At 44.7% G+C, this 25,200-nt stretch overlaps 1 protein-coding gene across 1 annotated transcript in view; it reads left to right on the top strand.

Annotated features, from left to right (window-relative positions):
• Positions 1–10,875, top strand: part of LOC136572677 (cytochrome P450 3A24-like) — a 43,910-nt gene extending 33,035 nt beyond the window's left edge. Inside the window, exons 10-13 of the mRNA XM_066573488.1 lie at positions 2,178–2,338; positions 6,495–6,721; positions 7,056–7,218; positions 9,924–10,875. Of these exons, the coding sequence (XP_066429585.1) occupies positions 2,178–2,338; positions 6,495–6,721; positions 7,056–7,218; positions 9,924–10,004 (632 nt within the window). The 3' untranslated portion in view covers positions 10,005–10,875. The remainder of the gene's footprint in view (positions 1–2,177; positions 2,339–6,494; positions 6,722–7,055; positions 7,219–9,923) is intronic.
• Positions 10,876–25,200: the final 14,325 nt, after the last annotated feature.

Raw genomic sequence — 25,200 nt, forward strand, 5'->3', positions numbered from 1 at the left:
TAACGACCCCCACAGTGGCCCAATTAGTAATATTAACCCCCTCAGTAGTAATACCCCCATAGCAACATTAACCCCTCCCTCAGTAATAACAATAAGCCCCCCCGTCGGTAATAATAATAAGCCCCCCTTCGATAATGATAATAAGCCCCCCCCCCCCTCTGTAATGATATTAAGCCCCCCCTCGGTAATTATAAGCCCCACCTCAGTAATAATAATAAGCCCCCCTCGGTAATAGTAATAAGCCCACCTCAGTAATAAGCCCCCTCAGTAATAATAGTTCCCCACCAACCAATATACTTACCTCCTTGCTCCTTACCTCTTCTGCTCCCCCTGCTAAGCCCGGATGCACACTGATGTCAGTGTGTGCGCTCGGCGCATTTTCTCCCCGAGTCCTCTCCTGCGGAACTGAAGAGCAGGGTACTCAAGAGAGGAGGATCCTGGCTGCGCAGTGACATCAGAGTGTGCGCCTGGATCAGCGCTAGCAGCATGATTACTAGCGGGGAGCTGCGGCACCCCCGCTGGTAATCACTGCAGTGGTGAGTGGCATCAGCACGCCGCGGGCCATATAACACGAGACAGTGGGCCGGATTTGGCCCGCGGGCCTTGTGTTTGACACATGTGCTTTACAGGATTGCTCACCCTCTATCTGTTGCTCAGCCCTCACCTTCTCAATGTCTATACTTGGGGTTTACAGAGGCGATTTCTTCCCTCAAGACTTTCCTCATTTTCACAAACTGTTCATCTGTAGTGCCCAGGTCACCTTTAAGCATAATTTGGCATGCCTTACTACTTGTATCTCATTTTTAAGATTCTCCAACAAATCTTCTTTTCTTTTATTTGCTGTCTGAACTGGGCCCTTGACCTCTCTAGTTTCTGAACCTTTCTTTCAGCAACAAAACTATTCAATTCCCAGTGCCTAATCTTTGAGCTTAACTTCTTGGTGAACCTTTAAAGCACTGCCTTTTCTTTTGACACTATTTCCAGAGTGTGTGTCAAGGTTAGCGCTTCGGTCTTTGTCTTACAAGCTCACATTCAATGGCATATCTCACACAACTAATTTTCCCTACAGTAAGCCCCTGTTCACACATCTTCTGTTTCTTCTTCAGTATGGACACAATCTGATGTTGGTGACCACACTCCACAGTAATATCTTCTAATTCTTGCTGAAGACTCGTTTTACACCATAGGCCGCTGCTTTTTCTTCAAACCGTCGATTTGTGGCTTCTAATTCTCTTTTGAATTTTTCTCTTCTGCTCTTCAACAAAATCAAGCATGCAGTATTCTTCTCTGTTTTCCTTTCCATATCTGACACCTGAGCCTGAAAGGTTGAAGTCTGCTCTGCCAGGTTTCTTTTAATTTCTGCATAGTTTCTTCCTCTAACTGCATAAGGAACACATTTCTCTCATCTTCCATTCTCTTCAGGTACACAGAAGCACTCCTGCATTTTTTGCATGTACAGTGCAGCTATATTTTAAATTTAAGAATGCAGAGTACTCGTTTTAATTGATGTGATATATATGAGCTGTCTACGATCTTAAATATCTTTTCTGCTCCTAATGTGGGAGCTAGCAGAGCTGGCTGGGTCATGGAGCGGACAGCAGGGGGGTGGGGCAGGGCAGTGCAGTGCAGGAGCTTTCTCTCCTCTCGCTCTCCCGCCCCCCTCCATTGAGATAACACAGCAGCCGTTCACTACTGTGGCTGTTTAAACTGAACGATGAGTGATGAGCTTCATCGCTGATCATATATGCAGCATAAAAGATGAGCGATGAAGCTCATCGTGCAGTTTAAACAGCGGACGTTCAGTGGTGAACGGCTTCTGTGTTATGTGAGAGGAGGGGGGCGGGGGAGTGAGTGGAGAGAAATCTCCTACACTGCCCTGCCCCCCTGCTGGCCGCTCTGTGACAGAGCCAGCTCTGCTAGCTCCCGTGCAGGAGCACGTGAGCGCGGAGACAAAGGGACGAGTGTCGGGCAGTCGTCCTGTGTAAAGGCACCTTAATATACTCCCTATTGATGATCGTATTTTCATATGCACCCTTCTGCTTAAGCCTTAATGCATGTTAGAAAGTATACATTTTTGTTTTTAGTGCAGGACAGATCTCAAAAGTTACTACTTCACATTCCCATTGTATGCCCATTCCCTTGTAAGATACCAACTTGGCTCTGTATATATTCCACAGAATTGACAGATACTGAAATTATGGCTCAGGGACTTGTCTTTATTATGGCTGGTTTTGAGACCACCAGCAATACACTTATGTTTCTGGCTTACCTTTTGGCAACTCACCCCGATGTCCAAACCAAATTGCAGAAGGAAATTGATACAATTCTTCCCAATAAGGTAACACAAATGTGTAATAATATGGTACTAAGTATTGCCTAAGGGCCTATTCCCAGGGCATTAAGGACTTGCTAGCTTTCAAACATATCCGATCATTGACAGCTGCTATTGTAAAAAGATAATCAATGTTACATACCATATGTAGTCGAGTATAAGCCTAGTTTTTCAGCACATTTTTTTTATGCTGAAAAAGCCCCCTTCGGCTTATACTCGAGTGAGGTGAAAAAAAACCCAGCCTGCGTCTGTATCCCAGGCGCGATGGTCTCCCTGGTGGTGCAGCAAGCTGCTTGAGAATTCTCCCCGCTGTCATCTCCCTGCTCAGCTTTGAATTTCCCTGCCGTCAGCGCTGTGTAGTTAAGTGCTGTGATTGGATCGAGCGCCAGCCAATCACAGCCAGTGCTCGATCACTCACAGCCATTCAGTGAATGACCTCACTGACCTCAATCACAGCGCTTACTTACACAGCGCTGACGGTGGGGGAATTGAAAACCGAGCAGGGAGATGAGAGCAGGAAGAAGTCTGAAGCAGCTTGCCGCACCGCCGGGGAGACCATCGCGCCGGGTACACAGACGCCAGCTGGGGGGTGAGTATTGTGGTTTTTTTACCTACTATATACTCGAGTATAGCTAGGCTTATATTCGAGTCAATAAGTTTTACCAGTTTTTTGTGGTAAAACGTATTGACTCGGCTTATACTCGGGTCGGCTAATACTTGAATATATACCGTAATTCATCTGTCAGTAGTTTTACTGTTATAGCTGATTGGTGTTTATAATCAAGCAGAGTACTGATTAGTGTAATTAGTGTATATAATATTAAGTACACTGTCCCGGATGTACTAGGTACTTTCAGCTTGAAGTAGAAAGGCTAAAAAGGTAAGCTCTAAGTAAATGTACAGACCCAACTATTTACGTTACATAATTATCTTATGAATGGTATTAGAAAATGTATTCAAAGCACATTCAGATCAACAGTTTGGTGCTTTAGACCGCTCTCACACATGCGTTCACAAAACTGCTAAAAAGCAGGCTGTGTGAGAGGGGCTTTTGTAGAAAACTATTTCTATTTAGTCCACTAGCAGCATGATTAGTATGGGTCATGACCAAACGTTTTGAGACTGACACAAATTTGGGTTTTCACAAAAAGTTCCTCCTTCTACATAAGCCCGGCTGCACATGGCCGAGACGGATTCTGCATGCGGGATCCCGCAGCAGAATCCGGCTATGACCCTGGCTGGCGACCCTGCATTCCTGCATGATCTGTAATGCAGATGACTGTGGACGCTCGCAGACGGTCACGCGCAGTGGAGATTTTTTTTTCAATATTGTATTTCCCGTTGCTGTCGCTAGGCAATGACGCGGGTATCTGTGGCCCATCCGCAATGTTAACTGTGGATGGGCTGCGGCTCGGATGGCCTCCATTCACTTCAAAGCAGGCCGTCCGTGTGGAGTCTGCAGCAAAATAGAGCGTGCTGCGATTTTTCCTGCACAATTTTCCGAGTGTGAGGGAAAAAGTGAAAGTACATACCTTTCAATGCGTGCGGTTTGCTGCGGATCCTCCACATGGATGCCGACCGCAGATACCGCAATAGGAATTCGGTCGTGTGAAGCCGGCATTATACTAAAACTTAATCGTAAGCATTTCATATGTTTTTAAACTTTTATTGACAAATACATCAAGTTTAGACAAAGACCTAATATTTACAGTGTTGACCTTTTTTCTAGACTTCTGTATTTTGCCCTGGCATGCTGGATATCAGGTTCTGGCCCAACTCATTCTTGCCTAATCAGTGCTTGGAATTTATCAAATTTCTGTGCTTTTATTTGTCCACCCACTTTTTGAGGATTGACCACAGGTTCCCAATAGGACTGAGATATAGGGAATTTGCTGATCATGGACCAAAAATTTCAAAGTTTTGTTCACCGAGCCATTTAGTTATCACTTTTGCCTTGTGACATGGGGCTCCATCATGCTGAAAAAGCATTGTTCATCACCAAATTGGTCCTTGATCGTTGGGAGAAGTTGCTCTTGGAGTATGTTTAGATGTCATTTTTTATTTATGGCAGCGTTCTGTGAGTGAGCCCTCTTCCTTGTATAAGATGCAACCCCATACACGAGTGGTCTCAGGACGCTTCACTGTTGGCATATCAGGGGACTCATTATAGCACTCAACTTTCCCTCTCTGGAAATCATTCTTCCAGATGTCCCAAACAGTCTGAAGGGGCTTCATCAAACTCTTTAGGAGATAGTTCTGACACTTGTTGGTCTTTCTTGGGCACCCTGAAGCCTTTTTCACAGCAATTGAACTTCTTCCCTTGTAGTTCTTGATGATCCAATAAATGGTTGATTTAGGGGAGATCTTACATTCAGCAATGTACCTACCTGTACAGACCTTTTGATGCAAAGCAATGATAACTGCATGTGATTCCTTGGAGGTAACCATGGTTAACTGAAGAAGACAATGATTTCAGACATCATCCCCCTTCTAAAGCAACCAGTCTGCTCTTGCAATTCAATCAGCACGACAGATTGATATCTGCTGCCTTGTCCTCATTAACACTTTCTCCTCAACTAACCAGAAGATCACTCAAATGATGTTAACCGGTCATTTCATGGCAGGGCTGAAATTCAGTGGAAATTATGTTTTTGTGATTAAAGGGGTATGCCAAGACCAAAGTCAAATTCTAAAATAGTGATAAATCATCTGACAGTGCTATAGTAAATCCATCCATTACCTTTCCTCTGCTTTTTCTGTTTTCCTCATTCTGTAGCACCTGTTCTCCTGTTCACAATCCTCTTGCGCTTCTCTACTATGTCTCCCATAATCCTCTGGGCTGCATCTCTGCCTGTTCACTCTGTATCCTTCTTCCACGCACAGCTCATGAATGCTAAATCCCACCCACTAAACCAATGATGATCATCTCGCTTCTCTCATTGTTTCACAGAGGTAGAGCCTGTATTACTGATACTAGCTATAGCTGCAGCTGTAATCTGCCTTCATACAAGAGAACAATCCTGGTGTGCAGGGGATAATTTTATATATCTAAATATATATGCCCTTCCAAAAAACTACTGTTTTTGGACCCTGCAATACACACATTTATCTCCTAGATCTTTTTTCAAGAGAATACCAATGTTGTGAAATAAGATGCATATTGTAGATACACACCATCCAGAAATGTAACTTTTATTGCTCATTTAACCACTGTTATATATTTCACCCATGAATAAAACATGAGTTCCTATCTATGAAGAGATAAGATTCTACTACCCAATGCATGGGCTAGAGGGAGAAGGCAGCGGCGCTGAGCTGTGTTAGTGAGCATGCAGTATGCTCTTCTAAGGTTACAACTGTGTCTGCTTATAACTCTGGGTGATCTGTTCTCACTGCCCATCCAGCTGAGACAGGATGGTCAGGAGAGGAACCTAGGAGCCTCTGACCATGCTCATTACATCAGAGAGAGTCTCAAGATGAGGACAGCAGGGGTCATGGGACTCACGCTGATTGAAGCACAAACACTCATTTAACCTAAACAAATGGCACTGAGGCTAGCTGTGGTAAAAGGTTAGAAGGTTGGAAAGTCCTGGAATACGCCATTTAGTTAATTTTAATGGCAAGGAATGACTGTGCAATTTTTTTGCAATTCATCTGATCATCTTCATAACAATCTAGAGTTGATGCAAATTGCCACTATAAAAACTTCTGCAGCAAACATTTTGAAAACCAAAATTTGTGTCAGACTCAAAACTTTTGGCCACGACAGTATATGCAGCAAGTAGTATTTAGTATAATTCCCATTACTATAGACACAAAGCACATCTCTCTTCACTTGATCACAAGGCAAATCCACATTGCAAATATGCGTCATCAAAAGCTCTTGTGACCATAGCCTAGAATGCCATTATAGTGATATATGGCCTGCTCCTGTAGATTTGCCATTCAGGATTCTAAGAAGGTCCATATGGAAGCCATAATGACTGGCATTATAACTCAACTCTCTCAGAAAACTAATTGACTAATAATGGTCTGAATATAATTACTAACAACTTGGTAGCAATGTCATTGGGGAACATGGTGAAATGTATGAATGCCTGACCACATTGCAATCATACTAAGTACACCAAGGATAAACAAGCAATGTATTTACTGTCTGCAGGCTCCTCCAACATATGAAGCTCTGATGCGGATGGAATATCTTGAAATGGTGCTTTATGAAACCTTGCGACTCTACCCTGCAGCTGGGAGGATTGAACGTGTTTGTAAGACAACAACTGAGATTAATGGAGTAACGATCCCAAAGGGTGTTGTGACAGTTATCCCGGCCTTTGTTCTGCACCGTGACCCTGAGTTCTGGCCTGAACCAGAAGAATTCAGACCTGAAAGGTATCATATGTATAGCTACTTTTAGACATAACAAGAAGTGCCGGGTTCTCGTTTGCCCGTATGAACAAGATAGTGACGTCATCATCAGCTCATTCCCACTTGTGCAGCCTGTTTAGACTCCATGGTTCTCGTTGACTTCTTGTTCAGTGTTACACATTACTATGTCAGAGCAGCATGTAGTGTCTCAGACTACCGATGCATAATAATGTACAGTGTGCATCAGGTAGTCAGAGAAGCGAAGTAGCCATCTTTGTTTTGCCAGGATCGGAGGGTCACTTTAAACTGTACCTGTATTATTTATTTACTAATGGATTTTTGTCTTTTTCATGTACAGATTTAGTAAAGAAAACAAGGAAACACAAGACCCTTACACCTTCCTGCCCTTTGGAGCTGGACCGAGGAACTGCATAGGGATGAGATTTGCCAAGATCAATATGAAATCAGGCATCACCCTGCTGCTGCAGAACTTCTCTTTCAGAACGTGCAAAGACACTCCAGTAAGACACCTATTCGGATTGATTATTACATGTGAGAATTTCAGCTAGAGAGTCATTGAATAAATGAATTGTTTACTACCCTGTTTCCCCGAAAATAAGACACGTCTTATATTAATTTTTGCTCCCAAATATGCGCTACGTCATATATTCAGGAGGTGTCTTATTTCGCCGCGGCAAATCCGTCTGTGGCCGCTAATTCCTCAAATCTGTCACGGCAAAGCTGGGAGAAGCCGGTGTTGTGGTGCGGATTCACCGGCCACAGAAATGGAAAAGCGTGCAGCCAGGTCGCTTCAAAACAAGCGGCTGAGTGCCGTGGGTTTTGAAGCAGCGCTTTCCCGGCGGAAATCTCGCTGTTTATCGCTGTGGCCAAACTGCGAGATTTCCGCTGGAAATACGCTCTGTGGGAACCCAGCCTTAAGAATCACACACAGGTTGCCTGACTCACACACAGAGCCGTAAAAAAAATAAGGGCTGTAAAGTAACGTACCTGTCTGCAGACAGAAGTTCCTGTACCACTTGTAAGCAGGGATGGTATTGCAGCTTCCGGCCACCAGGGGGAGCTCATCACAGCAGACATGTACAGCAGGAACAGAACAGACAGTATGGACTTTTCCAGCCAGCAAGGGGAGCTCACAACAGCACACTCATACAGCACAGTAGGGACAGGATAACAGCAGACTGTCTGCAGATCTACCTATACATCTGGAGGTAGGAGACAGCGGGGATGGCAGCAGGGGACTGGCCTCTTGACTTGCCTGCACACTTTACTATGCCTTACTATCGGGGGTGCCTTATATTTGGGGCTTCTGCAAATTTCAGGGGGTGCCTTATTTTCAGGGGGAGCCTTATTTTCGAGGAGACACGGTATAAAGGTACTCAAGCAAAGTGATTAAAGGAATTTACAGTTTCCCACACATTTCAGATAGCTGTTGGCCAATTGCTCATTTAGCTGACAGCTAACTTTTCTGGCCCCTCTTAACTCCCAAGTACAAAAGAATTAGTTGAAATCCAACTGCCTCGATCCTTATTTCCCCTGATTTCTTCATTTTGGTGGACAGTCGATAAGCCACCATACACATTAGATAATTGGCCGGTCCCGCCTAGGTTGGTGGGTTTAGCTAATATATATCTAATGTGCATGGCCACTCCAAGCTTTCCTGTTTTGCATTATTATACTGTTGAAGGAAAACTTATGCCTTGTAATCAAGATGTCTAAGAAATGAGGTTCCTTGTTTCAAAATAATTTTTGCCTTCAAGATGTAAATAATGCATGCTCCTTTACTATAGGCCAGCTGTACACAAACGAGTCAGATTCCCCATGTGGGATCCTGCGGCGGAATCTGACTGTGTGCCCTGCCGGTGACCCTGTGTACGTTTAATCTTCTTAAATCTGTACTGTGACTATTCCGGCTGACCCACCGGCGCACATGCGTAGTACAGCTTTTGCTGCGCCGTCGCCGGAGGGCCGAAGGGCAGCGGGTCAGACGTCTTTCCTTGACTTCAATGGAAGCAGTCCACATGGAATCCACCTAAAATTAAAGCATGCGAATTTTCCTTCGAAAGCAGAAAATCACAATTGATTTCCGCTCGTCTCCAGGAAAAATGTCTCTTCCGTTGCATGCTATGGGCAGTATTTTCTGCAGAATCTGGAGGCGGACGCCCGTTGCGGATTCCACAATGGAAATCCACCCGTGTGCAGGCGGCCTAAATGTGCATATTTATGTCAGTGCATGAACAAAGGGGCAAACAGACGTCTCATAGTGGAACTTTCCTAAACCTAAAATTATTTGGCAATGGTTCAAGTGAAGACAAAGTCATGGAATTAAAAAGACATAGTTTCCACATGGTTTTAGAGAGGTCTAAAACATAATCATACTGAGCTGAGGGTATGTGACGATGTATCTAGCCCAGATCCTGTGACATTCTGGACTGTGGACTGTTAAATGTGACCTATATTGATTGATAGTGGCAAACAATCAGGAATACATTGTACCAAAACCTAAGCTGTGATAATCATGTCTGTTTGTGCTACAATTTCCCATAATTTACAACATCTAAGTATGTTATCCATGAAAGAAAACCCAAAGTATATACGAAAGTTGCATAGCTATTACAGAACAATTACAATGTATTAGGCCTCCTTCCCACGAACGGATTTACGCCGCGTAAATCCGCGGCAAAAATCCGCTGCGTTGCCCCCTGCTATTAGGTTCTATTGAACCTAATAGCACAATGCTCACGATGCGTAATTCCACCGCGGAATTACGCACCGTGAAATCTCCCGTCCTCACCCGCAGCATGTTCTATTTGCTGCGGGTGTACGCGCTGACGGCTTCCATTGCAGTCAATGGAAGCCGTCCGTTCACGCTATCTCCCGCTGCAACCAGCGGAAGATAGCGTGAAAAAACGCTTCCCCGCCTACCGCCGCGCGTCATATGACGCGGCCGGCGCGTCACGTGACACGGCCGGCCGCGTCATGTGACGCGGTGGGCGTGTCACATGACGCGACGGCGGTGGGCGGGGAAGCGTCTTCACGCTATCTTCCGCTGGTAAGTATAGGGTCTCTGGGGGGCGCCGTGACGGGCTTCACTGCGGAATATTACGTGGCGGAGCCCGTCACGCTCGTGGGAAGGAGGCCTTAATATAACACTGGAAAACCTCTTTAATAGACTACAAGTCTTAATCTGTTATATCTGATGTTACAGATCCCTCTGGAAATTGACACCCGAGGATTCGTGAAGACAACAAAACTAGTTATACTGAACCTTGTGCCGAGAGAGGCCTAGAAGACTGAATGGTGACCATGATATCATTAGTAGAGGCAGTACGAATGAGCTGACATCAGTGCACTGTACTCTGAAAATGTGTAGAAAGCCCAGGATCATTTATGTTAAACTGGCGAAAATTGATGTAAGGATGCCTGTAAAATTATGCAGCAAATCTGCGTACATTCATCCCTTGTGTTCTTTAAGAACCGTGGGAGAAATAGACTAAATCCAGAATTTCCGACACCAAGCTTACTAAAATTTTCTAAGCGCACAGTGCGCGGAATATATGAAGAGGCGCAGACCTCTTCATGTATTTAGCACATCCCCGGAAGCTTCACAGAAATGTATGTCAGTCTGGGTGGCCACGCCTCCTCTCACACAAGCCCTCCCCACATTTTCAAAAAGTGTCGGGGCTGGCGTAGGAGGAAGAGAAGAGAGAATTTCTCATTACCGCCGTCCAGGATATAAAGATTACTAAATGCAGGATGTATGTTTAATGGTAACACATGTATAGAGCTTCTTACAGCCACTTACTGATGTTTGCAAAACTCTAAAACTAGTTCTTATCTACCTACATACTACTAACTGACCTCAGATGACCATAAGGGAAATGAAGTACTAGTCATCTTTTGTATTAATTGTTTAAATACAGTATAATATTGTGTCTATAGAAGGCAGTATTGTATTTATATAGGAGGAAAATAAATGTCCCAGCCAGCAGCGGCCCCGACATGTATCACCCATCACGGGGAATGGAAGGATCACTTATATTCAGTTTTACATGTTGAGGATGTAAATCTGCACTATACACAGTCAATATACTTTATGTAAACTGTGCAGAGGCCTAAAGCACTGTCTGTCATACAATGTGATATAAAAAAACTAATGACAACATCAAGTTGCCTTATGTGTCAGACCTTTGTTTCTTAATGACAGATGACTGAATGTTACTGTGTGGCACATGTATGGATGAATGGAGAAGTTAATGGAAAGCATAGTCAGGACTTGTTATAAAGGACCTCCCACAACCATCAGTTATATGCGATATGTTGTACCCTCTCATTCCCAGATGTTTATAAATATATATATATATATATATATATATATATATATATGTATGTGTGTGTATATGTATATATATGTATCAGTGCCTCTTTATCAAACAATGACGTTCTTAACAAGCAATCTGTAGTAAGTATTTGTAGGTACTCACCTGCTGCTCAGTGGAATTCTCAAGATCAAGAATCCACTGGCACCTGTTGTCCTCGGAGGCTTATTAACCACTCACGGTTCACAATCCACATAACCGGAGAGACGTCCACGGGATGCAGCTCACTTGCGTGAGATCCAGAATTGTGTGCAAACAAACAAAAATCCCCGCGCTCCGGAACCCAAGGAAATTAAAAATAGACTCTATCATCCATATTATGTTGTTTTATTCTTGTGACGCGTTTCAGCAATAACATTTTTATCTGAAAATCTCTTTTTTTAAAAATGGGATTGTTTTATATAATCATAATCTTTAGTGCCATTCCACCCTAACCTTTTAAACTGCCCATATGGAATGTTAGTTTTCCAGAGTCATGCATGACAACTGAAAAAATCTACATAACTGTTACTATCAACTTTCTTGAAGTGCGTGGTGGTGATAATGTTTTTGTCCTCATGGCTCAGTTCTAGATCTTAAAAAAACTATTTTATCTGAATGAATGTTATCTGTGAATTTAAGATTATAATCATTTTGATTAAGATTTTAAATAAACTGAATTAAATCATTTTTATCCCCTTCCCATATGATGATGACATCATCAATGAACCTTTTGAAAAATTTAATACATTGATCCTTAAATCTACTTTCCTCGAAATTACCCACATACAAATTAACATAAGTCCGTGCGAATTTAGATCCCATCGCTGTACCCTGCCTCTGTTTATAATATTTTTTTTTATCATAGGTGAAATAATTATTTTCCAAGATAAAGGTAATGGACTCTATAATAAATTAGATCTGTTGATCAGACATGAGTGGATCTCTAAGTAGATGGTTTTGGATGGCTTAATTACCTTTATTATGTGGGATGCTTGAATATAAAGCTTCCACATCTAGCGAGCACCATAAGTATGTGTCTCTCCATTCTATTTATTTAAGTAATTCTAAAAGCAGGCCTGAATCTTTGAGATAAGAGGGCAAACTTTGCATATATTTTTGTAACTGTCGGTCAATGTACTCCAACAATCTACTAGTGCTAGTCTATACCTGCGATGATTGGTCTACCGGGGGGATTGTTACTATTCTTATGTATCCTAGGCAAATGATGGAAATAAGGTGTCTCTGGTTCAATTTGCGTGATGTATTTCCCTTCTATTTTGGTGATACCATTTTTTTCTATGCCTTTTTCTATCAGTGTTGTTGAGGATTTTTGTATATTTTTAATGGGATCTTCTTTTAATAATATAAATTGATTTTTATCATTTAGTATCCTAAGACTTTCTTTATTATATCTATCCTTATCCATAAGCACTGTTCCCCCTCCCTTACCAGCTCCTTTAATGACTAAATCTTCATTAGTTTCCAATTCTCTAAGGGTTCTCCATTCTGTTTTTGTAAGATTGACTTTTTTATTATTCCCTTTTCTCTCTTTATTAGAAGATGTATCTAATTTAGCTAGATCATTAAGTACATTAGTATAAAATAATTCAATATATGGTCCCTTGACCTCAGTGGGATAGAATTTGCTAACCGGTTTTAGATCAGTCTGTATAGGATCTTATAAATTAAATTCTATTTGACATTCCTCTGTTTTATTATCCTTATTTAGTAAAAAATAACAATTCAGCGAATCTCCTAATAAATTCATTTAAATCTACAAAGATATCAAATAAATTAAAATCTCTACTGGGGCAAAAACAGAGACCTTTAGACAATAGGTCAATATATCCTTATAATATATGGCCTGTCTAGATATATTATATATGCCATATTTTTGCGCTTCAATATCTGTTATTTCCTCATTTTAATGGTGGTGATCCTTCTGTCTTTTATTTTTCCTCTTTTTCCCCCTCTTTTACCTCGTCTCCGTTTATGGATTTTCTCATGATTGGTGTTCTTGGTGTAATAGGTGTGGTTTTCGTGAAGTATTGATTTAATTTTGATCTTGTGACTGGCGGGTTTTAAAGCTACATTTTTCCCGCTGAAATCTTGCGGTATTTCCATGTGGTCAAATTGTGAGATTTCCGCAGGATTTCGGTCCTGTGTGACCCAAGCCTAAAGCTTTCCAGGCACAGACGTGATTTTCTCATATGAAAACGATAATGCTGTTGCTGTTCACTGTTTAGTAAACCAGATAAATAAACTAAGGAGTCTGATAGGTCAAGAATTCCCTTATTATCAAAAATCAGATCCATTACCTGACCCCAGAAGGTGCGTAGAGAAGGCCTGTCCCAAATCACCAGCCAAAATACATATTTTTCTTACTTTTCCATCACTGATCATTCTGAGAAATTGTTTTGTGGGATCACTTTTTATTAGAACCATTTTGGGGGACATATGATTGATTTACATTTTTTGAGTGGGATGGGAGAATGGAAATAAGGGCTTATTTACACGAGCAATATTCTCAAGCGATCGTTGAGCGATGCGCACAAAACTCGCAATAATAAGAAATTCATTATTTTGAATGGATTCATTCACACAAGTATTTAAAATCGCAGCACACTCTATCTTTGGGCATTCTCTCGGAACGCCTCGCCCATTGTTTTCAATGGGACATTAAAAGACATCGCACGGCACTTGTATGCCATGCAAGGTGTATGCGACTGCGATATTTCCCACTTGCCAATGTGCGATTTTCACTGTGGTGCAGTGTTTTTCATTAAAAAAAATAGAATTGCTTCTGTAAAATTGGGATCCTCACACATGTGTTTCACACCCTAGAGGATCACAATTCCACAGAAGCAAAGTTAGTTTCAACCAAAAACGCCTTGCATTGCTATAAAAATTGCACATTGGCAAGTTCGATATAAGGCTTAGTTTCTCAGCTCAGTCTCACGCTCGCCCGTATGAATGTAGTCTAAAGAAGGAAAATACAACTGTAACACAGAAATACCTAACACCTGGTCAGGGACATACATAGACTGGCTCTTTGATTTGGGAAAGAGTGTATGTTGCCAGTATGTAAAACGGAAAAAATGGTTTGATACCGACAAGATTACTTGGCTTCTCTTACTGAGAACAATCCCACTGTTACCAGTATACTATGGCAGATAAGCATTAATACTATAATACAGTGATAATATAGTGGTCAGATATCTGTACTTTAAAAAGCACTCAGCAGAGCATCATCATGCTGCAGAAATTTACAAGGAAAACCAGTACTGATCAGATGCAGTCACAGACCAAATACATACTAACTACATCCAGTGACTTACAGGTGACTTCTTCTCTGATTGTACTTGTTCACTTTCCTTTTCTTCTCCATACAGCCCAGACCGATATGATGATGTACTCTGATGACTGCAGAGTTTGCTGCCCCTTGCTTCTGCTGCCATCCCAGTCTTCATATTAGCATTAATTCAGACAATAGACTACCTCTCTAAATTAATCAAGCACAGAAGTTCCCAGGTTCGAGTCCTGACAGTAGGATGCTTAAAACTGGCGGAGGAACAGCCAAACTCTATTACAAAGGTGAGGTTGTGAAAGATAGTTTCACAGGTCCTACACCTTGACAAGACTGAGCATAGCAACAAGACACAAGGTAATTAGTTATACTGTATTAGGCAAAAATTTCAAAGCGGACTGGGGTTTTAAGATATGCTGTTCAAACTCTTCTGAAGAAGCAATAAAGAACAAGCAACATTGAGAACTGTAGATGCAGCCAAAGAAACTTAGTGCAGTAGATGAAAAACACATCATGCTTACTTCCCTTCGAAATTGGAAGATGTCCAGCAGTGCCATCAGCTCAGAACTAGCAGAAATCAGTGGGACGTATTTTCTGTTTGGAGGAGTCTGGCCAAAAGTGGTCTTCATGGAAGAATTGTATTAAAAAAGCCATTCCTGCCAAGTGACTCAACTATGCATGAAAACGTAGGAACTGCTGTGCAGTAATATGGCAATGCTCTGGACTGACGAGACACAATTTGAAATATCTGGTTGTAACTAGAGATGAGCGAACGTACTCGTCCGAGCTTGATATTCGTGCGAATATTAGGGTGTTCGGGATGCTCGTTACTCGTAACGAGTACCACGCGGTGTTCCGGTTACTTTCAGTTTCCTCTCTGAGACGTTAGCGCGCTTTTCTGGCCAATTGAAAGACAGGGAAGGCATTACAACTTCCCCCTGTGACGTTCAAGCCCTATACCACCCCCCTGCTGTGAGTGGCTGGGGAGATCTGATGTCACCGGAGTATAAAAATCGGCCCCTCCCGCGGCTCGCCACACATGCCTTGTGACTTAGCTGAGGGAAAGTACTATCGTGCTGGAGCTGCTGTAGGGAGAGCGTTAGGAGTTAGTGTAGGCTTCAAGAACCCCAACGGCCCTTCTTAGGGCCACATCTACTAGTGTGCAGTACTGTGTTAGCACAGTATTTTTTTTTTTTTCCCCAAAAATTGGATCTGCAGAGCATTGCGCCCTGCAATAGGGACAGAAGTGGGGGTTAGGCAGGGAGAGTGTTAGGAGTTAGTGTAGGCTTCAAGAACCCCAACGGTCCTTTCTAGGGCCACATCTATCCGTGTGCAGTACTGTCCAGGCTGCTGTTAGCAGTGTTGCATTTTTTTTTTTTTTTCTGAAAACCGGCTGTGCAGAGCATTGCACCCGGCATTAATACTACAGGGATAGAATTGTGTAGGCAGGGCCAGAAGACATACACTACCGTTCAAAAGTTTGGGGTCACATTGAAATGTCCTTATTTTTGAAGGAAAAGCACTGTACTTTTCAATGAAGATAACTTTAAACTAGTCCTAACTTTAAACAAATGCACTCTATACATTGCTAATGTGGTAAATGACTATTCTAGCTGCAAATGTCTGTTTTTTTGTGCAATATCTACAAAGGTGTATAGAGGCCAATTTCCAGCAACTATCACTCCAGTGTTCTAATGGTACAATGTGTTTGCTCATTGGCTCAGAAGGCTAATTGATGATTAGAAAACCCTTGTGCAATCATGTTCACACATCTGAAAACAGTCTAGCTCGTTACAGAAGCTACAAAACTGACCTTCCTGTGAGCAGATTGAGTTTCTGGAGCATCACATTTGTGGGGTCAATTAAACGCTCAAAATGGCCAGAAAAAGAGAACTTTCATCTGAAACTCGACAGTCTATTCTTGTTCTTTGAAATGAAGGCTATTCCATGCGAGAAATTGCTAAGAAATTGAAGATTTCCTACAACGGTGTGTACTACTCCCTTCAGAGGACAGCACAAACAGGCTCTAACCAGAGTAGAAAAAGAAGTGGGAGGCCGCGTTGCACAACTAAGCAAGAAGATAAGCACATTAGAGTCTCTAGTTTGAGAAACAGACGCCTCACAGGTACCCAACTGGCATCTTCATTAAATAGTACCCGCAAAACACCAGTGTCAACATCTACAGTGAAGAGGCGGCTGCGGGATTTTGGGCTTCAGGGCAGAGTGGCAAAGAAAAAGCCATATCTGAGACTGGCCAATAAAAGAAAAAGATTAAGATGGGCAAAAGAACACAGACATTGGACAGAGGAAGACTGGAAAAAAGTGTTGTGGACGGATGAATCCAAGTTTGAGGTGTTTGGATCACAAAGAAGAACGTTTGTGAGACGCAGAACAAATGAAAAGATGCTGGAAGAATGCCTGACGCCATCTGTTAAGCATGGTGGAGGTAATGTGATGGTCTGGGGTTGCTTTGGTGCTGGTAAGGTGGGAGATTTGTACAGGGTAAAAGGGATTCTGAATAAGGAAGGCTATCACTCCATTTTGCAACGCCATGCCATACCCAGTGGACAGCGCTTCATTGGAACCAATTTCATCCTACAACAGGACAATGACCCTAAACACACCTCCAAATTGTGCAAGAACTATTTACAGCAGAAGCAGGCAGCTGGTATTCTATCGGTAATGGAGTGGCCAGCGCAGTCACCAGATCTGAACCCCACCCCATTGAGCTGTTGTGGGAGCAGCTTGACCGTATGGTACGCCAGAAGTGCCCATCCAACCAATCCAACCTGTGGGAGATGCTTCTAGAAGCGTGGGGTGCAATTTCACAAGCTTACCTCAACAAATTAACAGCTAGAATGTCAAAGGTGTGCAATGCTGTAATTGCTGCAAAAGGAGGATTCTTTGACGAAAGCAAAGTTTGATGTAAAAACAATGTTATTTCAAATACAAATCATTATTTCTAACCTTGTCAATGTCTTGACTCTATTTTCTATTCATTTCACAACGCATGGTGGTGAATAAGTGTGACTTTTCATGGAAAACACAAAATTGTTTGGGTGACCCCAAACTTATGAACGGTAGTGTACATTATTCATTGAATAGACGCAGTGTGGGTGTTCCTTGTAAAAAGCAGGGAAAAAATTCTATTTGCCCTGCCTGTGTCAGTCCTAAGGGCTCTGTGTACGTGTGTGCTGCGTGGAGAACGTAAAAAAATCAGACGCAACCAGCTACGGTTGAGTGCAGCCTTGCGCCAATTTCTTTCCTGCCTGGGAAATACCTGCTCTGCCACAGTTAGTAACTCTGCAACAGTAAAGTTCTGTGACAGTTTTGCAGGGCCGCAACACAGTTATTAAACTTATTATTCAGTGAATAGACGCAGTGGGCCTATCCTTTTAAACAAAAGGGAAGAAAGTATATTTGCCCTGCCTGTGTCAGTCCTAAGGGCTCTGGGTACGTGTGTGCTGCGTGGAGAACGTAAAAAAATCAGACGCAACCAGCTACGGTTGAGTGCAGCCTTGCGCCAATTTCTTTCCTGCCTGGGAAATACCTGCTCTGCCACAGTTAGTAACACTGCAACAGTAAAGTTCTGTGACAGTTTTGCAGGGCCGCAACACAGTTATTAAACTTATTATTCAGTGAATAGACGCAGTGGGCCTATCCTTTTAAACAAAAGGGAAGAAAGTATATTTGCCCTGCCTGTGTCAGTCCTAAGGGCTCTGGGTACGTGTGTGCTGCGTGGAGAACGTACAAAAATCAGACGCAACCAGCTACGGTTGAGTGCAGCCTTGCGCCAATTTCTTTCCTGCCTGGGAAATACCTGCTCTGCCACAGTTAGTAACTCTGCAACAGTAAAGTTCTGTGACAGTTTTGTAGGGCCGCAACACAGTTATTAAACTTATTATTCAGTGAATAGACGCAGTGGGCCTATCCTTTTAAACAAAAGGGAAGAAAGTATATTTGCCCTGCCTGTGTCAGTCCTAAGGGCTCTGGGTACGTGTGTGCTGCGTGGAGAACGTAAAAAAATCAGACGCAACCAGCTACGGTTGAGTGCAGCCTTGCGCCAATTTCTTTCCTGCCTGGGAAATACCTGCTCTGCCACAGTTAGTAACACTGCAACAGTAAAGTTCTGTGACAGTTTTGCAGGGCCGCAACACAGTTATTAAACTTATTATTCAGTGAATAGACGCAGTGGGCCTATCCTTTTAAACAAAAGGGAAGAAAGTATATTTGCCCTGCCTGTGTCAGTCCTAAGGGCTCTGGGTACGTGTGTGCTGCGTGGAGAACGTACAAAAATCAGACGCAACCAGCTACGGTTGAGTGCAGCCTTGCGCCAATTTCTTTCCTGCCTGGGAAATACCTGCTCTGCCACAGTTAGTAACTCTGCAACAGTAAAGTTCTGTGACAGTTTTGTAGGGCCGCAACACAGTTATTAAACTTATTATTCAGTGAATAGACGCAGTGGGCCTATCCTTTTAAACAAAAGGGAAGAAAGTATATTTGCCCCGCCTGTGTCAGTCCTAAGGGCTCTGGGTACGTGTGTGCTGCGTGGAGAACGTAAAAAAATCAGACGCAACCAGCTACGGTTGAGTGCAGCCTTGCGCCAATTTCTTTCCTGCCTGGGAAATCAAATCACTGGTAATACAGCATGCTGAGGGGTAGGGGTAGGCCTAGAGGACGTGGACGCGGCCGAGGACGCGGAGGGCCAAGTGAGGGTGTGGGCACAGGCCGAGCCTGTGCGGTGGCCAGGGGTAGAGGCAGGGCCAGACCGAATAATCCACCAACTGTTTCCCAAAGCGCCCCCTCGCGCCATGCCACCCTGCACATGTCAAGGTGCTCTACGGTGTGGCAGTTTTTCACAGAGACGCCTGACGACCGACGAACAGTGGTGTGCAACCTTTGTCGCGCCAAGATCAGCTGGGGAGGCACCACCAACAGCATGCGCAGGCATATGATGGCCAAGCACCCCACAAGGTGGAACGATGCCCGTTCACCGCCTCCGGTTTGCACCACTGCCTCTCCCCCTGTGCCCCAACCTGCCACTGAGATCCAACCCCCCTCTGAGGACACAGGCACTACCGTCTCCTGGCCTGCACCCACACCCTCACCTCCGCTGTCCTCGGCCCCATCCAGCAATGTCTCTCAGCGCAGCGTCCAGACGTCGCTAGTGCCACAGTTTGAGCGCAAGCGCAAGTACGACGCCACGCACCCGCACGCTCAAGCGTTAAACGTGCACATTGCAAAATTGATCAGCCTAGAGATGCTGCCGTATAGGCTTGTGGAAACGGAGGCTTTCAAAAGCATGATGGCGGCGGCTGCCCCGCGCTACTCGGTTCCCAGTCGCCACTACTTTTCCCGATGTGCCGTCCCAGCCCTGCACGACCACGTCTCCCGCAATATTGTACGCGCCCTCACCAACGCGGTTACTGCCAAGGTCCACTTTACAACGGACACGTGGACAAGCACAGGCGGGCAGGGCCACTATATCTCCCTGACGGCACATTGGGTGAATTTAGTGGAGGCTGGGACAGAGTCAGAGCCTGGGACCGCTCACGTCCTACCCACCCCCAGAATTGCGGGCCACAGCTCGGTGGTGGTATCTGCGGCAGTGTATGCTTCCTCCACTAAAGCACCTTCCTCCTCCTCCTCCAACGCAACCTCTGTCTCGCAATCAAGATGTGTCAGCAGCACGTCGCCAGCAGTCGGTGTCACGCGGCGTGGCAGCACAGCGGTGGGCAAGTGTCAGCAGGCCGTGCTGAAACTACTCAGCTTAGGAGAGAAGAGGCACACGGCCCACGAACTGCTGCAGGGTCTGACAGAGCAGACCGACCACTGGCTTGCGCCGCTGAGCCTCCAACCGGGCATGGTCGTGTGTGACAACGGCAGTAAGCTGGTGGCGGCTCTGCAGCTCGGCAGCCTCACGCACGTGCCATGCCTGGCCCATGTCTTTAATTTGGTGGTTCAGCGCTTTCTGAAAAGCTACCCCCACTTGTCATACCTGCTCGGAAAGGTGCGCCAGCTCTGCGCACATTTCCGCAAATCCCACACGCACGCTGCCACCCTGCGGACACTGCAACATAGGTTTAATCTGCCAGTGCACCGACTGCTGTGCGACGTGCCCACACAGTGGAACTCTACGCTCCACATGTTGGCCAGACTCTATGAGCAGCGTAGAGCTATAGTGGAATACCAACTCCAACTTGCGCGGCGCAGTGTGAGTCAGCCTCCTCAATTATTTACAGAAGAGTGGCCCTGGTGGGCAGCCATCTGCCAGGTCCTTGGAAAATTTGAGGAGTCTACCCAGGTGGTGAGCGGCGATGCTGCAATCATTAGCGTCACCATTCCTCTGCTATGCATCTTGAGAAGTTCCCTGCAAAGCATAAAGGCAGCCGCTTTGCGCTCGGAAACAGAGCCGGGGGAAGACAGTATGTCGCTGGATAGTCAGAGCACCCGCCTGTCTATATCTCAGCGCGTTGAGGAGGAGGAGGAGGAGCATGAGGAGGATGAGGAGGAGGGGAAGAGACAGCTTGGCCCACTGGTGAGGGTACACATGCTGCTGGGCTGTCATCCTTTCAGCGTGTATGGCCTGAGGAGGAGGAAGAGGAGGAGGAGGAGGATCCTGAAAGTGATCTTCCTAGTGAAGACAGCCATGTGTTGCGTACAGGTACCCTGGCACACATGGCTGACTTCATGTTAGGATGCCTTTCTCGTGACCCTCGCGTTACACGCATTCTGGCCACTACGGATTACTGGGTGTACACACTGCTCGATCCACGGTATAAGGAGAGCCTTTGCACTCTCATTCCCGAAGAGGAAAGGGGTTCGAAAATGATGCTATACCACAGGACACTGGCGGACAAACTGATGGTAAAATTCCCATCCGACAGCGCTAGTGGCCGAAGGCGCAGTTCCGAGGGCCAGGTAGCAGGGGAGGCGCAGAGATCAGGCAGCATGTACAGCGCAGGCAGGGGAACATTCTCCAAGGCCTTTGCCAGCTTTATGGCTTCCCAGCAAGACTGTGTCACCGCTCCCCAGTCAAGGCTGAGTCGGCGGGAGCAGTGTAAAAGGATGGTGAGGGAGTACGTAGCCGATCGCACGACCGTCCTCCGTGACGCCTCTGCCCCCTACAACTACTGGGTGTCGAAGCTGGACACGTGGCCTGAACTCGCGCTGTATGCCCTGGAGGTGCTTGCTTGTCCTGCGGCTAGCGTCTTGTCAGAGAGTGTGTTTAGTGTGGCTGGGGGAATCATCACGGATAAGCGTACCCACCTGTCAACCGACAGTGCCGACAGGCTAACACTCATCAAGATGAACAAAGCCTGGATTTCCCCAGACTTCTCTTCTCCACCAGCGGACAGCAGCGATACGTAAGCAATACGTAGGCTGCACCCGCGGATGGAAGGTACGTTCTCTCTCACCATCCAAAACGGGGACATTTCTGCTTCATCAATCTGTGTCTAATATTCCTCCTCCTCCTCCTGCTCCTCCTCCTGAAACCTCACGTAATCACGCTGAACGGGCAATTTTTCTTAGGGCCACAAGGCTCACTCATATAATTTTTCTAAACAATTTTTATATGTTTCAATGCTCTTAAAAGCGTTGAAACTTTAACTTGAACCAATTTTTCGTTAAACTGGGCTGCCTCCAGGCCTAGTTACCACTTAAGCCACATTAACCAAAGCGATTAATGGGTTTCACCTGCCCTCTTGGTTGGCCATGGCCAATTTTTTTGATGTACATTAGTACTGTTGATTCAGCAATTTTTGTGGGCCCTCGCCTACAGTGTAATCAAATGAATTTTTAGCCCACCTGCATTACAGCTGACATTACATCCGCTGTGTTGGGCAATGCAATGGGATATTTTTGTGTACCGCCGGTGGGTTCCAGGGAGCCACCCATGCTGTAGGTGCACACGGAGTTTAACCTACATGTGTCCACTTGTAAAGAACCCCAGTCTGACTGGGGCATGCAGTGTGGGCCGAAGCCCACCTGTATTAAGCACAACATTACTACCTCAGCTGTGTTGGGTAATGCAATGGGATATTTCTATGTACCGCCGGTGGCTTCCTGGCACCCACCCCTGCTGTGGGTCCACAGGGAATTATAAATGCATCTGTTTCCACTTGTAAAGAACCCCAGTCAGACTGGGGCATGCAGTGTGGGCCGAAGCCCACCTGTATTAAGCACAACATTACTACCTCAGCTGTGTTGGGCAATGCAATGGGATATTTTTATGTACCGCCGGTGGGTTCCAGGGAGCCACCCATGCTGTCGGTCCACAGGGACTTCACAATAAGGAGTTGTACCTGCCTGTGTCTATGAATTAAAAACCGCGGTCTGACTGGGGCATGCAGACACCTTGACAGAATGAATAGTGTGTGGCACATAGGTTCCCCATTGCTATGCCCACGTGTGCAGCTCCTGATGGCGGTGGCACAGGATTATATTTCTCATTGCTTCTGTACAGCATTGTGGGCTATCGCCCCGCCCCTTTTAAAGAGGGTCGCTGCCTAGCCGTGCCAACCCTCTGCAGTGTGTGCCTGCGGTTCCTCCTCATGGCAGACGCACTTCTAAATAGACATGAGTGTGGCGTGGCATGAGGGCAGCTGAAGGCTGCGCAGGGACACTTTGGTGTGCGCTGTGGGGGGGAGGGGGGGGCGGTTGGGCAGCATGTAAGCCAGGAGAAGTGGCAGTGGAGTGTCATGCAGGCAGTGATTGTGCTTTGTTGGAGGTAGTGTGGTGCTTAGCTAAGGTATGCATTGCTAATGAGGGCTTTTCAGAAGTAAAAGTTTTTGGGAGGGGGGGGCCCACTCTTGCCGCTATTGTGGCTTAATAGTGGGACCTGTGAACTTGAGATGCAGCCCAACATGTAGCCCCTCGCCTGCCCTATCCGTTGCTGTGTCGTTCCCATCACTTTCTTGAATTGCCCAGATTTTCACACATGAAAACCTTAGCAAGCATCGGCGAAATACAAAAATGCTCGGGTCGCCCATTGACTTCAATGGGGTTCGTTACTCGAAACGAACCCTCGAGCATCGCGATAATTTCGTCCCGAGTAACGAGCACCCGAGCATTTTGGTGCTCGCTCATCTCTAGTTGTAACAAAAGGCAGTTTGTTCGCAGAGGGGCTGAAGAGCAGTACAATAATAAGTATCTGCAGGCAACAGTGCAGCATGGTGGAGAGCCGTACAATAATGAGTGCTCGCAGGCAACAGTGCAGCATGGTGAAGGTTCCTTGCAAGTTTGGGGCTACATTTTAGCAAATGAAGTTGGGGATTTGGTCAGAAATAATGGTATCATTAATGCTGAGAAATACAGGCAGATACTTATCCATCATGCAATACCATCAGGGAGGTGTCTGCTTGTCTCCAAATTTATTCTGCATTAGAACAACAACCCCAAAAATACAGCCAATGTCATTAAGAACTATCTTCAGTGTAAAAAAGAACAAGGAGTTCTGGGGGTGATTATATGGTCTCCACAGACCCCTGATCTTAACATCATCAAGTCTGTCTGGGAAGAGACAGAAGGATTTGAGAGGAAGAGAAGGATTTGAGAAAGTCTATATCCACAGAAGATCTGTGGTTAGTTTTTCAAGATGTTTGGGATAGCCTCCACACAGTGTTTCTTCAGAAACTAGGTACAAGTATACCTGGAAGAATTGATGTTGTTTCAAAGGCAAAGGTTGGTCACCCCAAATATCGATTTGATTTACATTTTTCTCTTGTTCATTCACTTTGCATTTTGTTAATTGACAAAGATAAACTATTAATAATTCTATTTTTAAAGCCATGCTTACTTTGTAGCATTTTCCACACTTGTCTCAAACTTTTGCACAGTAGTGTGTTACTCAGGGTTCTGTGTAGGCATTGTTACTATTGGTGACACCCTGGTTCACATAAATATTTTTGGAAGCACTACTTGGGAACACAATCATTTTTTAGGAACTAAATAAGCAAAAAAGGGGCATTATTACCTTGTGAGGGGCACAATAGTACAGATAATTACTGTATGGGAGCACAAAGGGAACACTATTACTGGGGTTGGCACTGAGAAGATCATATTACTCTATTAGTTGCAAAGGTTGGCACTATTACTGTTTAAGGTTCAAAAGTTGGTGTTTTACTAGCTTGGTACATTATTACCATCTGGTGCATGATACGGGGCAATATCTGGCAATATTAATTTTAGCGGCACTATTTATCTGGCACTATTGTTTTTTTTGGTTGCTGTATGTGTAGAACCACAGTACATAGAGTAATAAGGGCAGGTGGGGCAGCAACAAACACAGAATTTGAGGTAGCGGCAGAAATGAGTTGCTGGAAAAGCAAAGGAGACAAAGGTATCTGTGTTGCAAACTTTGCTGACAAAAGTCATGGTTGGAAGAAGGCAACATGGTGGTTTGGGCTTGATGGAAAAGGCTGCAAAAGTACTTGACTCTATTGAGAGAGGATATCACCTGTGAGTACCAGGAATTTACTGTACTGTAATCACTTGTACGGTCTCCAGAGCTTCTGTGTAGATCTGGTATTTTCCACTATTTGGTCAATGTATGGTGGTAATATTGCTCTTTGCATAACTTCTATGATTAGGATGTGCCTCTGCAACTATAAACATGTATTATCTCTTAAAGGCCGGACTCAGGATGTTTTGTGTATGCCTCCCTATTGCCATACACTAGGCATAACACAGTATATCAGTTTTGCCTGGTGTGTTCCCTTCCTGCATGAATACAGAAAATAAATGGCAAGATACGCTCTGGGTTTTTGGTTAGTTGATCCCTCCTCCAGATCAGTGTCACTACAGGGTGGAGTGTA

This window comes from Eleutherodactylus coqui, chromosome 7, assembly GCF_035609145.1.
Source record: "Eleutherodactylus coqui strain aEleCoq1 chromosome 7, aEleCoq1.hap1, whole genome shotgun sequence".
Taxonomy (NCBI): Eukaryota; Metazoa; Chordata; class Amphibia; order Anura; family Eleutherodactylidae; genus Eleutherodactylus; species Eleutherodactylus coqui.